At 42.9% G+C, this 16,437-nt stretch overlaps 1 protein-coding gene across 2 annotated transcripts in view; it reads right to left on the reverse strand.

The window, feature by feature from the left end:
• PRKDC (protein kinase, DNA-activated, catalytic subunit) overlaps positions 1-16,437 on the reverse strand; it is a 712,087-nt gene that overhangs the window by 496,596 nt on the left and 199,054 nt on the right. For both annotated transcript variants that reach the window (XR_012244521.1, XM_073631567.1), the window contains exons 26-30: positions 12,586-12,693; positions 2,616-2,842; positions 2,338-2,432; positions 2,145-2,244; positions 1,703-1,836 (exon numbers count right to left, since the gene is read on the reverse strand). Coding sequence is in view for 1 of the 2 variants with exons in the window: in XM_073631567.1 (XP_073487668.1) it covers positions 1,703-1,836; positions 2,145-2,244; positions 2,338-2,432; positions 2,616-2,842; positions 12,586-12,693 (664 nt within the window). In the remaining variant the exon portion in view is untranslated. The remainder of the gene's footprint in view (positions 1-1,702; positions 1,837-2,144; positions 2,245-2,337; positions 2,433-2,615; positions 2,843-12,585; positions 12,694-16,437) is intronic.

Raw genomic sequence — 16,437 nt, forward strand, 5'->3', positions numbered from 1 at the left:
TCCAAATGAATTTCCCTAAGACGTGCTATTTAAAGGGGTTGTAAAGGTAAAAGTTTTTCTACCTTAATGCATTCTATGCATTAAGGTGAAAAAACATCCGACAATACCAGCCCCCCGTTTTACTTACCTGACCCCTCGAAAGTCCCGTGCTCGCCCCCAACATCCTCTACGCCACTCAGCCTGGCCATTGATTGGTTACAGTGGATGGACTGAAAGCAGCGCAGCCATTGGCTCGCGCTGCTGTCAATCACATCCAATGACGTGGCACGCCGGGGGGGGCGGGGCCCAGTGATACAGTGAGCGGCTATAGCCGCCGGCTGTATCACGGGAGCACGCCCGCAAGCACTCAACACCATGTGAGGGAGCTCGCATCAAGGTGTTAAATTCTTGTGGGGGAGAGCCGAGACAGCCGCCGAGGTACCCCAGAAGACCAGGTCTGGGGCCACTCTGTGCAAAACGAGCTGCACAGTGGAGGTACGTATATAACATGTTTGCTATTTAAAAAAAAAAAAAAATATATATATATATATATATATATATATCTTTAGTGTTCCTTTAATGAATGTATCAGTGTGACACTTCTGAGACAGCCATAGATCCTGAGATTCCTCCTGGGAGGATTCGGCCACAGAGGATTCTAGATCCTCAACAGCATCTTCCTGAGGATTTTCCTCCGACCCTTCATGCTGAGAACACTCAGAAGAAGCTGCCACAAAGTTTTACAATCAGAGGCACAGGGCCAACAGGTCTAGTCTTCATCCACCAGGGACGGGACTTGACTACCCTTCCAGGGGAGCCAGCGAGGTTACCAGGTACACTCTACAAACAAAATTCCTTCGTGTCAACCTGTGCAATATACGGTATACATTGTTAGCACTTTAAGTGTGCATATTATTGTAATGTATTATTCTTCTTTTTGACTAGATAATATATATTGCACCGGTTCACAGGAAGGAATTTTGTTTGCAGAGCATAGCGCAGCACATAAGTTTAATTAAATATTTAATTTAGCACAACTATATGGGAATGTGATCAGTGCCAGCAGCTGGAAAATTACTGCATACACATTAATCTATATATATCTCTATCTATCTATATCTATATATATATATAATAAAAGACAAAGTGATTTTTTTTCTGGTAGCTCGCAAGACTTTTCTTCAATTCAGGTACATTCTACGCCAGAGATCGCTGCCCACAGGATCCAGTGTCATCAGACAAATGTTACAGGCCAAACTTGAATGCTGGGTCTGCTCCCCTTTGGCCAGCTGGCCTCAGTGACTGATCCAGATAGAGCCCACAAAACTAAGTGTAAGTGGATCAGGGGATGTTGGGGTAGGATTGCTGCATTTTTTGGGCAGTGTCCATTCACCTGAAAATGGCAGCATAACCAAAGTAGAAATTAATATTAAGTTCTCTATGTATGGTGATGTACGATCAGGGAAAAAAATAGTTTGGGCTTTAAACATGCTTTAATATTTTAAAACTTGTAAAACATTTTAGTGATAGCATTTACATGTACTTTAATACATGGACAGTTCCAGAAAACTTCACATATAATTTTACTCATGTTTATTTCAATTAGCTTGTGCAGCCTTTTTAATAACTTTAATACAAATAAATTAGAACAGGTATTTGAAGATCTAAATATTACTTTAAGAAGGATCAGTATATAGGTAGATTAGCATTCATAGTAAGATACCTGGTAATAAAGGCACAAACTCAAAGAACAGCTTCATTGCCTTGTGTCTACAATCAGCCTGAGGGCGCCCACATTGTTCTAACAGCCACAGGACAATGTCCAGGAGACAGGGAGACTTGCCTGGAGGAAACCCTCTATATTTAAAAAAAAAGACGACAAAACATACTAAATGCATTATTTGTTTTAGATTACATTTGTAATTTATTATTTACCATGACACACTTTGTAACTGAAATGTATTCAATAATCTTTAATAACTCTAATTTAATGACTTATTAAATGTAAAAACAATACAATTGAAATTATAACGTTTTTAATATCTATTATGAGTCTTTTTCTCACAAGAATTGAAAAAACAAAACAAGAAGTTAAAAAGAATTAGCTGTCCAACGTAATAATCAACATCACCCTATGTGTAAAGCGTACACATGACTAACAGCACCTTGGTATGCGTTGTTTGGATTTCTTGTTCAGCAACGAAGCTTTGTGAATAATAATACGTTTCAAATGGTCAATGGCATCACTACATTGCTGAATAGTTCCTATGATGAGATGAAGAATATAAATGCATGTAAAGTTAAAAACAAAATCCAGTACAGAAAGAAAGACTGTCCAGTAGATGAATTTACTCTCACCTAAAGATTTTTCATCTGCATGAGACAGTGCTAGGCTTTCCATAAAAATCACTAACACTTCAAACACAAACTGTTCCACCAGCGCTGATTCCTCTCTAAGAGACAAGACAGCTAAAAATTAGGGGATTAGTAATCACATTCATATAAAAACTATTTTAATTTATGCTTTAATCCAAGATGAGAAAAACTTAATGAGACAGTAGACTGCTTTGACTTAAATTAATTCAAAGATGAGATAATCTTTGCTGAAAATATGTCAGCAGCAATGTACTGCCCACCTAAATTCTTTGTATATGTTGTTGAATGCTAGAGAAGCTCCTAGCCTCTTAAATGCATTTGGGTGTAACGCAAGACTGTAAAGCCGTTTAAATAGAGACTGCATGTTGACTGGGCTTCTTTTCTGCTGTTGTGGCGTTGTCTGTTTTATTGACCACTTCAAAAATTCTCGAATGCATTGTCCACAGAAGTCTCGTAGTGTACTATCAACAGGATCCACAATACCATCCTTAAAGAGGAGAGAAAAGATTCAATAAACAGATATAGGGCAACTTATCATGCATATAAAAAAATGGGAAAAAAATAATTTAAAATAAAGGGATACAGGAACAAAAAAAACTATTTGTCAACATTTGCAACTTTTTTAATTCTGGAAATGCTGCCAAAAAACAAATGGAAAAGCCACAAGCCAGGTTTATAATAGGTTTATTTTAAAGTGGTAAATTACGAATAAAAAAAAAAAGTGACAAAGCAATAAAGCATTTGCAACAATTTTCTGGTGGTATTATTACATACAGTATATTAGAAAGTTCTGCATTTAAAGTGATTGTAAAGTCTTGTTAAAAAAAAAAAAAACATGTCATACTTACCTCCTCTGTGAAGTTGGTTTTGCACAGAGCAGTCTGGATCCTCTTCTTCTTGGGCTCCTCCCTCCTATCGAGTACCCTCATAGACCACAGCTTTCTATGGGGGCACCTGAGCCAAGTCAGAGCTCCGTGTATCCATTCAGACACAGAGCCCCGCCCCGACCCTGACCCCTCTCTCTCCCGATTGGCTGACTGACACTGAATGACAGCCGCAGCAGCCAATGGCACCGCTGCTGTGTATCAGCCAATCAGGAGTGTTCCGGACGGCTTAGACATTCGTGGAGAGAGAAGGGCCTCAGGTAAGTAATTGAGGGGTGCAGGGGAGGCTGCTACACACAGAAGGTTTTTTTTTATCTTAATGCATAGACTGTATTAAGATAAAACATTTCTGCCTTTACATCTCCTTTAATTCAGGAAAGCCATTAGACAGATTTGGTAACAGTTTCAACAAGTATGACAGATTCAGTTTGTTCTTTTTATGCCACTTTCTCATTGAGTAGCTTCAACAGCAAAAAATTCAAAAATGTTTTTAGAGAAAAAAACTGGAGGTAAATAAGAACAACTACAAGTTGGTGTACCAAGACAGGCCATAGTTCAGAGGAAGAGTGTGGGTTGGGGGGGAGGGGGAGTTATTTTTATTTCGTGTACAAATTACCTCTATTGGTTGCTATAACCCAGGCCGCTTCATTGGGTGCTAGGACACAGGCCGCCAGTGTCTGGGCAACCATAGATGCAGAGCTAAAATTTGGACAATCTGTGGTGTGTGATGAGGAGACTGACAGACCTGTGCTCCTAGGTCTACCTTCCGTGTGATTGACAGTGGACAGCAATCGAATGCCGTAGCTGCAATACAGCTGGTTAGTCATTATGGATTCCAGCCAAGGCTGTCCACTGTGAATCACAAGTTCTTCATTGGGTACCCCTCCCTTGAGACTGACAGCAGACGGTAGTAGGCAGATTCTATACACACTATGGGGCTGTCTAACAACGATGCAATTTGCCCACCACCATCGGCTTTCAATCACAAGGGAGGCAGACCCAGTGGGAAACTAGCCTCTCAAATTTCCCCATCAGGCTCTGCCCACAACACAACAAAACTCCTTGCCCTATGTGCCTGCTTTTGTGACAGCTAGGCAAGCAGGGAACTCAGTGATGTCTGCCTCTTGTGAAAACTTTAAAGCTTAATGTACACTATTGCTGGTAAACGGACGTTTAGGAACAGTTGGGTGTTTTTTCAGCTGCCCCTGAACTTTCCATTTTATGTTATCAGTACATGTACACAGGGTCGTTTATAGTTGTTTCTAGGCAGTTGAGTTTAGAAGCATTTTTTGGAAAGCAAAAAAACGCGTTCGGGACGGATGTTCAGAGGCACTTGAAACGGCAAATGCCTGTAACCGCTTGTAAACGCGTGTAAATGCAGCAACTTGCGTTTAGCGGCGTTTCATTTCCAGGCATTTTTAATGGATACACATTTTTGATTATTTGAAAAAAAAACCTAGTTAGACTTACCGGGAACGGTATTTCTACGAGTCTTTCAGGACAGCACTTGGAGAGAGCACAGCTCCACCCACTTTTCCCAGGAAACACTGCAGTCAGTTTTTTCTTTAAAGACCTGGCGCTTCCACCATGGCCTCAGTTGTTCCCAGAGTACCTCCAGCCATGCTGAAATTAGATAAGCAAAACATAGCAATAACACCACATTTTATAAAACAATTAGGGCGGGTCATCGGCGCTGTCCTGAAAGACTCGTAGAAATACCGTTACCGGTAAGTCTAACTAGGGTTTTTCTCCCCTCGTCTTTCAGGACAGCACCTGGAGATGATAAAAGAGTACTTACTGTAGGGTGGGACCACCACCTGCAGGACTTTCCTGCCGAACGATTGTTCCGATGCTGATAGCAAGCCCAACCTGTAGTGGCGGGTGAAGGTGGAGAAACTTGTCCACGTGGCCGCTTTACAGATCCGACCTGGAGAAGCCGCTGCTCTTTCCGCCCAGGATGTTGCTACTGCCCTTGTTGAATGGGCCATTACCCCGTGGGAGGATCAGCCCCTGAAGCTCTATAGGCTTCACTTATAGCCATTCTCAGCCATCTGCCTATAGTGCTTATGGAAGCACTATAACCCTTACGTGATCCAGAGAAAAGAATAAAAAGAGAATTTGACTTCCCGAACTCTCTCGTGATTTCTAAATAATGAAGTAAACACCTTCTCACATCCAGAGTATGGAAAGACTCCTCAGAGTTGGATGGTGTAGGGCAAAAGGTAGGTAGAATTATTTCTTGTGCCCTATGAAAAGCAGTTGCAACTTTTGGCAGAAAACCCGGGTCAGTTTTTCGCACTACCCGGTCTGGAAATATATAGCAAAAGGGTTCTATTATGGCTAGAGCTTGCAACTCGCTTACTCTTCTGGCTGAGGTAACTGCTACCAAAAGAACTAATTTGATCGACCATAATATTATTGTCGCTTCCTCTGGAGTCTCAAAAGGTCTTTTGATCAAACCCTGTAGAACCAATGATAAATCCCATTTAGGAAAAAATTTAAAAGGCATTGGCCTAGCTCTGGCCAATGCCTTGAAAAACCTAATTATAAGCGGCTCTTGAGATAACTTTCTCTCAAGAAAAACCGAAAAGGCGGCCACTTTCAAGGTACTGGCTGCCAAACCCATCTCCATTCCTTCATGGAGAAACTCTAATACTGAAAGCAATTCCAGTGGTGAGAATTTTTTAGTCATGCACCAGGAATTAAACCACTTCCACGTTTTAAAATAAATAGCTCTGGTAACCCTTTTTCGGCTACTTAAAAGGGTTGAGACCAATTTATCTGAGAAGGCTTTTCTTTTTAGAATCTGCTCTTCAGTAACCACCTTGTCAGCTTGAGCTGGTCGATATTTGGATGCTGAAGGGGTCCCTGGGTTAAGAGAACTTTTCGAAGTGGAAGAACCCAGTGAGGTTCCACCGCCATCCTCTGTATAGTTGCAAACTCCACTCTGCTTCTATTATTCTTTCTCTGCTCAGAAAGTCGGCTACTAGATTCAGATCTCCCTTTAAGTGTACAGCTGTTAGGGACCTTAAGTTGTTTTCTGCCCAGGATAAAATCTGAAGGGACGAGGCTAGCAAGACCCTGCTTCTTGTGCCTCCTTGCCTTGTAATATATGCCACTGCTGTGGTATTGTCTGATAGAACTTGGACATGTTGACCCTGGACCAGTTTCTCGAAAGGCCATAGTCCTAGGAGAATAGCCCTTAGTTCCCTCCAAATGGAGGATCTCCTGGCTTCTCTGTTCGTCCAACTCCCCTGAGCCATCTGTCCTTCCAGGTGGGCGCCCCAACCCCAAGAACTTGCATCCGTTGTCAACCTCCTCTCCAGGGGGAAACACCAGAGCAGGCCGCTGTCCAGATTTGAGTGGCTCCTCCACCACCAGAGCTTCCTCTGAACTTGAGGGGGCATTTTTATCATCTTTTCCAGGGACTCTCCATAGGACCAATTTCTCAGGATTGCCTGCTGGAGATCCCTTGCGTGGAAACGTGCCCACTGTACTGCTAGTACTGATGCAGTAACGAGCCCCAAGACAGACATAGCTGCCCTTATGGAAATTGGCAGGTTTGTCTGGGTCTTTTTTACCGCATTCTGAAGTTTTTCTATCTTTTCCTCGGGGAGGAAGATTCTCTCCTGTATCAAATCGATGGTATAACCTAGGAATTTTATTATCTGAGATGGAATCATGTTTGATCTTTCCTTGTTTATTATCCAGCCGAGACTCTCCAGATGTCTCTTTGTCCTTTCCAGATCCTTCCCTAACATGTCCCTTGTCTTGGCAAACATTAGAAGATCGTCTAAATATGGGACAATCAAGATTCCCTCTACTCTGAGTGGGGCTAAGGCCTCTGCTAAGATCTTTGTGAATATCCTCTGAGAGGATGACAGCCCGAAAGGGAGAGCTCTGAACTGAAGATGTAGGATAGACTCTCCCCTCCTGATCGCAAATCGGAGGTGTTTTTGGGATGCTGGTGCTATAGGCACATGGAGATGTGCATCCCTCAGGTCTATGGATGCCATAAAACAGTTTGGGGTCAGGAGACCCATTACTGAAAAGATTGTGTCCATTTTGAATTTCTTGTACCTGACAGATCTGTTGAGAATCTTCAGGTTCAGAATTAATCTGAATTTGCCCGAAGGCTTCTTCACCAGAAATATGTGCGAATAGCACCCCTGTTTCACTTCTTTGGGGGGAACATTTATGATCACCTTCTGCTGAATTAATTCCTGTAGGATTGTAGTCATTGCTGTAAGCTTCTCTGGGTCTCGGGGAGCCTGAGTTATATAAAACCGAACAGGTGGGGGTTGGGAGAACTCCAGTCTGTAACCCTCTATTATCGTTTTGAGGATAAACGGACTGTCTGTTATTCTCTGCCACTGTGGAAAGAAGGTTTGTAACCTTGCTCCCACAGTCGGAGGAAGTCACTGGCTCTTTGTATTTGGGGTAGGGGGGCGAAATAACACTCCTGACTTGCCCCTGCCTCTCTGAGACCTCCAAGGTCTTTTATATCCTGTCATATGGAAAAATGCAGCGCATGTACAAATGAATATAGGTCTTTAAAATGGTGAAACAGTCAAGAAATAACTAATTGACCACAGGTGCCTTGAAACACAAACGTCCATAGATGGATGTAAATGTCCAACCGCACAGGAGGTATAAGTACTCCAAGGGGTGGTGATGGTCTGATGGTTGTCAGAAAACACCTGGCATCATACAGCGACAACCATCAGACCATCACCACCCCTTGGAATACTTATACCTCCTGTGCGGTTGGACATTTACATCCATCTATGGACGTTTGTGTTTCAAGGCACCTGTGGTCAATTAGTTATTTCTTGACTGTTTCACCATTTTAAAGACCTATATTCATTTGTACATGCGCTGCATTTTTCCATATGCCTATTTTGTTGTTTTTGTCAAACTGTATGCAGCAGCTTTCATTCATTTTACTGGTTAGCGCGGTGTTTTCTATTTACCTCTTTTATATCCTGTCTCCTTTGTGTCTGAGGTTTTCCGAAAAGGACGAAAATTTTTATTGCCCTGAGGGATCACCTTTTTCTTTATGGGGAAGGCCTTTTTCTTGTCAGCCGTTCTTTCAAGTATGGCCTTAAGACCCGGGCCATCCCCCTCAAAGGGTAGACCACATAACTTGGTCTTTGAGGCTGTATCCCCGGTCCATGTCTTCACCCATAGAGCTCTACGGGTTGAATTAACGCAGAGGATCTGGCTGACAATTTAACTGATTCAGCTGAAGCGTCTGCTATGTATCCTATTGCCTTCAGTAGCACCGGTAGTGTCTCTAAAAGATCCTTACAAGGAGTTCCTGCCTCGATATGAGCTTTTAGTTGTTCCAGCCAATGCTCTAAGTTCCTGTCCATCACGGTTGAGGCCATGGCTGGCTTTAAATTTGCTAGGGTGGAATCCCAAGCTTTCCTTAGTAGGGAGTCTGCCCTTTTATCCATGGGATCCTTAAGAATACCCATATCCTTAAACGCAAGGTCAGTGTTTCTCGACACCTGAAAGAAAGCTGCATCCAGCCTTGGTTTTTTGTTCCAAACCTGGGAGCTATCCTCTTCAAAGGGAAACCTGCGTTTGAGGGATCTAGAAAAGAAAGGGGCCCTCTCTGGGTCCTTCCATTCCCTTTTTATTATTTCTGACAGAAACTTATGCACCGGAAACACTCTGTGCTTCACTTCACCCATGCCCTGAAACATTTTATCATGTAACGACAATAGGGTTTTATCCTCTGTAATATTTAGAGTAGTGTGGATAGTTTTTAAAAGATCATCCACCTCCTCTAGGGATAATTTGTAGCGAGAAGAAGATTCTTTCTCTTCCTCTGCTTCTTCCTCAGATTCTGTAACCACACTATGATCTTCCTCTTCTGAGTCACTGCCCCCTCTGTATGCAGAAACGGATGACTGGGAACGAGGTACTGAGCTGCTACCTGCAGCTGGACGTTTGTCAAGATAAGACCTGAATGTCTCAAAGGTATCGGCCAATTCCTTTCTGAAGGAGTTCAATAATTCTCCTTGCTGAGCCACAGGTGTAGTAGGAGTGGTCTCCTCTTTAACTAAGTCTGCAATGCAGGTCCTGCATAACACCTTTGCCCAAGACTCTAAGTACATTCTTACAAGATGGACATTTCCTTTTAACAGGAAAGGAGGAATGTTTGGTCTTTTCTTTGGCTTTCTAAAAAACATAAGAAAATAACCGTATGTCTTTATCCTTACAAAAAAACCATAACATGCTGAAAAAATGGAGGAGCTAACACTTTAACCCCTCTACTTGAGATCAGCCAGTAAATCCCCCCACAGATTTACTTTACAACAATTAAACACACTTACTTCCTGATTAACCTACAGGAAGAGTGTTGCAGGCTCTTAAATCCAGAATTTAAAAATAGGGAGACTAAAACATGCCCATAGAGTAAGATACAGAGACCGTTGTCCCCGCTTACCTGGGCCTGGCTGACTTGTGTGGCTCCTGCTCCTGCCACCACCGTTTGTTCCTCCTCCATGCTGCAAGGATTCACAATGGCGTTTGGTGCCCTTTTTTATTTTACATTTCCTGGTCTGCTCGCCGCTGCGAGGGCCGGAAATGACGTCAGCCGGAAGAGGCCGACCTCTCCTCCTGCGTTCCAGCGGCCGAAACCGGAAGCCGCTAGAAGTCCCGCCCCTGGCTGTAGTGACGCGCTCGCCACCGGAACCAGGAAGGCTAAGGCTTTGGGGATGAAGGGAGACGCCGCTCCTCCTTAGCCTAGCCGCCGGTCTGAAGGAGCAGGGACCCCCAGCAGCCTGACCCTCGCCGGGTATGAAGAGGGGAGGACGCCGGAGCAACCCCCACATGTAAGGGAGGAAGCTGGGCTTGCCTGTAATAAAGAAAAAAGAATACCGGTATGCCCCATACTCTCTCCACCTGGCGAAAGCGTAGCACACCCCTGGCTCCCTGCAGCGCTTCCACCATGGTGGAGGAAACACTACAACTGAGGCCATGGTGGAAGCGTCCGGTCTTTAAAGAAAAAACTGACTGCAGTTTTCTGGGAAAAGTGGGTGGAGCTGCGCTCTCTCCAGGTGCTGTCCTGAAAGACGAGGGGAGAAAAAACGCTTCTAAACGCAACATGGAAAAACTGAAATTTTTAAACGTCGGTTACTTTCTGTCAAGTTAAATCGTTCAAGAGTGGTTTAAAAATGTCCTGTGTCCATTAAGCCTTAGAGATGCAACAGGATTCTAAAGAGTGTCTATGACACTCTTTGTGAACTCGACAATATGTTTTCTCAGCACAATGTACATTTATACAGCAAAGTGATGTGCTTTACAAAGGTGCACTCCATCTTGTTAACTTATGCCGTATACACACGAGCGGACTTTACGGCAGACTTTGTCCTGCGGACTTTGACGGACTTTACGACGGACTTTCCGAATGAACGGACTTGCGTACACACGATCAACCAAAGACCGACAGATTCGTACGTGATGACGTACGACCGGACTAAAACAAGGAAGTTCATAGCCAGTAGCCAATAGCTGCCCTAGCGTCGGTTTTTGTCCGTCGGACTAGCATACAAACGAGCGGACTTATCGACCAGACTCGAGTCCGTCGAAAAGATTTGAAACATGTTTCATTTCTAGGTCTGTCGAACTTTTGGGGAAAAAAAGTCAGCTAGAGCCCACACACGATCGAATTGTCCGACGGACTCCGGTCCGTCTAACCAAGTATGCCGTAAAGTCCGGTCGTGTGTACGCGGCATTAGGGACCCTTACACAAGCAAAGTTCTATTCGTTTTGATCAAATGGGGAAAAAAATGTCCTGGAAATAGGAGAGCTGTGTCAATTGACCCGTTGATAGTGATGTGATCAAGCTATCTTCCTATCATGGATTGCCTTCTGCAGAGTTACGCAGCAATCATTATCGAGGACACCACAGGCTCATAAAATGCTGCAGTTTTAAGCAAGCCCTGAGGTATCCCGTGGAGACCAGATAGCTTTCCTTTTAAATATTTCACTTAATGCAAATAATGTTAAAGCAGAATTACACTATATCCTAGCACCATAAACTAAAACACAATGTAACTCATTTTATTATTTAAAACTCCCCCATTCATCCATGTCTCCATGCTTTATTTTGCTGGAGAACCACTTTGAAAAACACCCCCTAGCATTTCTAGTTGTGGCCATCTTGAGTAAGGGCATATGATTCATGCAGCATTTACTTCTTGGAATCCATCTGTCCTTAGCTCAGGCATGCACACAGCAGAGTGTGCTTAGCTGAGAAAGCCCCCCCTCCCCTTCTGAAGACTCTTGGGATGCATAATATCATTTTCCTAGGCCGGAAACCAGGAGGTAACTAAAGAAATGTAAAAAAAGAATTTAAACAAGTAAATATAATATTCCTTCCTATTTATATACTAACACTATCAGCGCAAGGATTAAAAGAAAGTTCATGTTATTTTAGAGGAGTGAAGTTCCGCTTTAATGTTCATATTGATGTTCCTACTTAACACAAAATCAGTTTGTGTATATGTAAAACAATAAAAAAAACTCTACGTACAAATAATACATGTCAGCATTGAACAGTGACGTTTCCTGGTTGTGGATGCTAGTCATACATGGCTTGAATTTCTATTACCTGCAGAATTGGCCAAAATTCAAGCTGTGGGTAACCCTGTCGGCACCAACTCGCTTGACAAACTTCGGTCTGAAAATTGAAGGAGCCAGGCAAAAACTTCTCGCCTATTAGTGACTGCAACCAATCAGATACAGTCACTGTTCTGGCATTCTGACAGCCGCATGAGCAGTGATTATTAGAGTACACTAGCCAGCTAGGGAGAATCCTCCATCCACACTGTTTAGAATGGATGGGGGAACTGAGTGATTACACTCATTCAATCTGCAGGGCTGAACAAGAGAAACTGGCTCATGAATTCCTAGCTTTACCAGCATCTCCGTCTTAAGCAGCTTACTGATTTATTATCAACAATGATTTTGCAGATATGTAGAATTAAATGTTTGACATGCATCCAGCCACCAGAGAAATACATACGCACACATATATACATGCACAGTCCAAACGAACTGCTCATATCTCGGTTTCACCTAAACATTCGCATGCTCATCTGTGTGATCTTTTGGGAATTAACCATTTCAAGATCCCAGGCCTGATGCATAAAATGGTATGGTTTTTTTGTAAACTAGACACATCACTTATATTCAAGAGAACCAAATTGCTCATCACTAATAATTTATATAAAAGAGCATGCATGGACAAATGTAAAAATCATATAAAAATATATTATAGTATCCGAAAAAGCAAAAAAACAACAAATGACATCATCCAGAAAAGACATACCAAAATAGCTTCCAGTAAAGCCACCGTGTCATTGCTTTCAAATTTTTTGTTGTTAGTGAACCAATGAATGAGACCCATAACAAGTGGCTCATATAGTTGTCTTGTTACCTAGGCAAAAATATAGAGCCTGTTTAGTGTAATATTTAACAAAGTAAGAAAAGTTTCTTTCTTCTTTTTTTCATACAAAACATACTTTGTTTAAAAAAAATAGAACTATGGTTAAAGATATTACAGTTTTAAAAGCAGCTACTTCAACCTCAAAAGGAGCAAAGCATAGACAATGTATGGTATTAGGAAAAACAAAAACTGCCCCTAATGGGGTTGTTATTTTCAATACAGTTGATAGACAAGTATGGGATCTGTTTTACCAGCCAGATTTTTTCAAGGTGGTTTTGTGACCCCTGTCATTTATGGCATATTTTCCACCTCCACCACACACTTTGTATAAATAATCTCTTAAAAAGTGTTTCTAAAGGTAAAAAGTTTACCTTAATGCATTCTCTGCATTAAAGGTAAAAAAAAACCTGTGTATAGCTCCCCCACCCCCTCCTTATACTTACTTGAGCCTGATCTCAATCCGCCACTGTGCATGAGAGAAGTTGCTCTCTCCCTCCTCATAGGCTAAGAGACTGTCAATCACAGCCAGTCAGGAAAGAGAGTGTGGGCGGGGCCAAGTGACTCTTTGTGTCAATGTACACACAGCTCAGCAGCGAGCACACATGAGTGCCCACATAGCGAGTGGCTTGCTATGAGGGCACCCAGCAGCGGGGAGGAGCCAAGAGAACCATTGGGGGACCTAAGAGAAGGTTCAGGGCTGCCCTGTGCAAAATCATTGCGCAGAACAGGTAAATATGTTTACACTTTAAGCCCATCAACTGCTCAATGAAGGATCAGCAGCACAAGCAATCATCACTTTTTTCTCTTACAGCTTGTTTAATGTCAGGATATGTGCACTTCGGAAAAGGCTGATTGGCTCTGAGTGATGCCTCTCCAAACAACCCTGCTATGCTGTGTTTTACAGCAGACCAATATTAAGACAACATTTAGTAACTTTGTTGTAATTTTTACTGAATAAAATATATTTTTTTCACCGTAACTAATTGCATGCCTAAATCATTTTTTTTTTTTAAGGCTATATAACAACTTGTATTCAATTTAAAAACCTGCTGCTTTTATTATAAGGCTTACAAAAGCATAAAAAGGTAATAGTGTAATATGTTCCCATTTTTCAAATTCATTTTTTTTCACTGAAGCCTCCAGCCTGCATGTGATCACTATGCTATAGCTGATATAGTAATGACATGATCAGAAACCATTCTGATTGGTTTCCAATCATCAGTGGAGACCTTGAGTTATCACTAGGAGCTCATATTTAGAGCCACCACCTGTGCCAAGTGAAGGGTGGAGGTTGTTAGAGTGGGACTTCACTGTATCTGCGCACCACAAACTGAAAATGTTATTTAATATAATTTTAACAAAGCAAAGTGACCCATGCATCCAGTCTCCATGCTATTTTGCTGAGAAATCACTTTTCCTCCTAGCATTTCTGGCCGTGGCCATGTTGAGTAAGGGCAGATGATTCGTGTAGCATTTACTTCCTGGAATCCATCTTCCCTTAGCTTAGGCATGCAGGTAGGAGGGTGTGCTTAGCTAAGAAAACCCCTCCCCACTCCTGAGCCCTCCTGGGAAGTATGACATCATTAGGAAAAAAACAAAAATAGACAGAACTACAATCCTGGACTTGTTCTAATGAGGTAATACTTTATTAAAATCAAATGAAAGAGGTATAAAATCCAGCAGATAAAGACGCTGACACATCTCAGTAACTGAAATAAAAAAATAAAAAAATTTAAATCAAGTAAATATGATATTCTTTCCTATTTGCTAATCCTAGCAGCATATGGCAATACGTTCACTATCTGTCTTGGCGCATCAGATGAGGTCTGATGAAAACAGACATGCTGACCAGTTTCATCTCATCTCTCCATAGGAATCAGCAGTGCTGACAGGCCCCTCCCCACTCAGTGAGCAGAGATGGACCTGTCATCCGCTGGTTTAGCGGAGATCAATGGAGCTATCTCCCGCTGAGCTGGCGGACTCCGCTGAGCAGATCCTCCTCGTGTGAATAAGGCCTAAAGATTAAAAATAGTTAATGTTGATAAAGAGAGTGAGATTTCAATTAAAATGGGAGAATATTTATAAACATATCTCTAGTACAGGGCGTTATTCTGGGAGCCGTTTATAAATAGATGGTTGGTGGGAAGGGGTTAAAGAAAACCTGTACCTTGGCTAGACTGGGCAAGGTTCCAGACACCATACTTCCTATAGTCATCTATCAGATTGGTGAGAACCTTTACCACTACTTCAGAGGTAAAAGGGAGTTGATGTATGCACATAAAGATATGTCAAACTAGGTGAAGTAGCAGGCATATAACAAATCCAGAGATTTTCATTTTCTGGAGTTCTGCTTTAAAAGGAACACAAATTGAAAATTTTCAAACTCATAATACTCATTAACCCCAAAGAATAAGGCAGGCCATATAGAGTGCTAATTTCCCATCAACACGGATAGTTCTGACAGGGGAATGCATCCTGCCGAGCCATTGTCTGCTCTCAGCAGGGAAAACCATCCCCGCCGGGAGAAGACCGTGATTATCGCTAGCGATTATAGCAGCAGTTTGCGATAATTGCAAGCTAATCCAGCAAGCTGGTTGCACCCAAGTTAATCCATTTATCAACTTGCTGCATTCAGCCTGCCCATTAATGGTTCGAATCTCATCCGGTTCAACGGGAACTATGTATGGCCGGTCTAAGCAGTTGCATTCCACTGTCCATACTATTATCAGTGTCTTACAGGAGATAATTGATAGTACAATACAATGTTAACATATTAACCAGTTAACGACCGCGCCATAGCTGAATGACGGCTACAGAGCGGCTCGATAACTCTGGGAGGGAGTACATTGTCGTCCTCCCAGAATCGCGCTCCCCCCTGGGGCGCGCACCCGGTAATATCCGTGACCATCACGGATCACGGTAAATGGACGCCGACAGCGGCCATTTACCACGTGATTGCTCCGTCAAATGACGGCGCGATAACTTGTAAACAAACCGGCGTCAAGTCCTGTTCCTCTTTTCCTTCTCTGTACCGATCGGTACAGTGCGAGGGGAGAGGGGAAAGATCAGGTGCTGCAGTGCTGTGGGCTGGATCTGTAGCACCCACAGTGCTGATATGTGCCCATTGCAGCCTCATCCAGCCAGCCATCCATCCATCCATACTAAGCAATACTCATCCATCCATACTCAGCCATACCCAGCCATCCCCATCCATCCAAGTAGACAAGACTGAACCCATAATACCACGGTCTTTCAATAGTCTGGTCTCAATAGCCAAGCCATCAAATTCAGCAACCGTAAAGAAGGATGGAATATGGGTCCTTGAGACAACAGGTCTGAACGGCATGGAAGGACCAATGGGTCCCCTACTGCCAACTTCACAATCTCCGAGTACCAGGATCTCCGGGGCCACGCTGGGGCCACTAGGATCACTGGTTTTTGTTCCTCCTGTATTCTGCGTAATAAGTGCGGCAGGATTTGGATCGGAGGGAAGGCATATATCAGAGAATACTGATCCCAAGGAACTACTAATGCATCTATCCCGACAGCAAGCGGATCCTTGGTCCTGGATACAAACCTGTCCAGCTTGGCATTGAAGCTGGATGCCAGCAGATCCACATCTTGGGTCCCCCAGTGTTGGCAGATCTGTAGAAAAACCTCGGGATGCAGGGACCATTCCCCTGGTAACAACTTTTAGCGACTTAGGAAATCTGCCTGCCAATTGTCCACCCCCGG

This window comes from Aquarana catesbeiana, linkage group LG05 (genome assembly GCF_042186555.1).
Source record: "Aquarana catesbeiana isolate 2022-GZ linkage group LG05, ASM4218655v1, whole genome shotgun sequence".
Taxonomy (NCBI): Eukaryota; Metazoa; Chordata; class Amphibia; order Anura; family Ranidae; genus Aquarana; species Aquarana catesbeiana.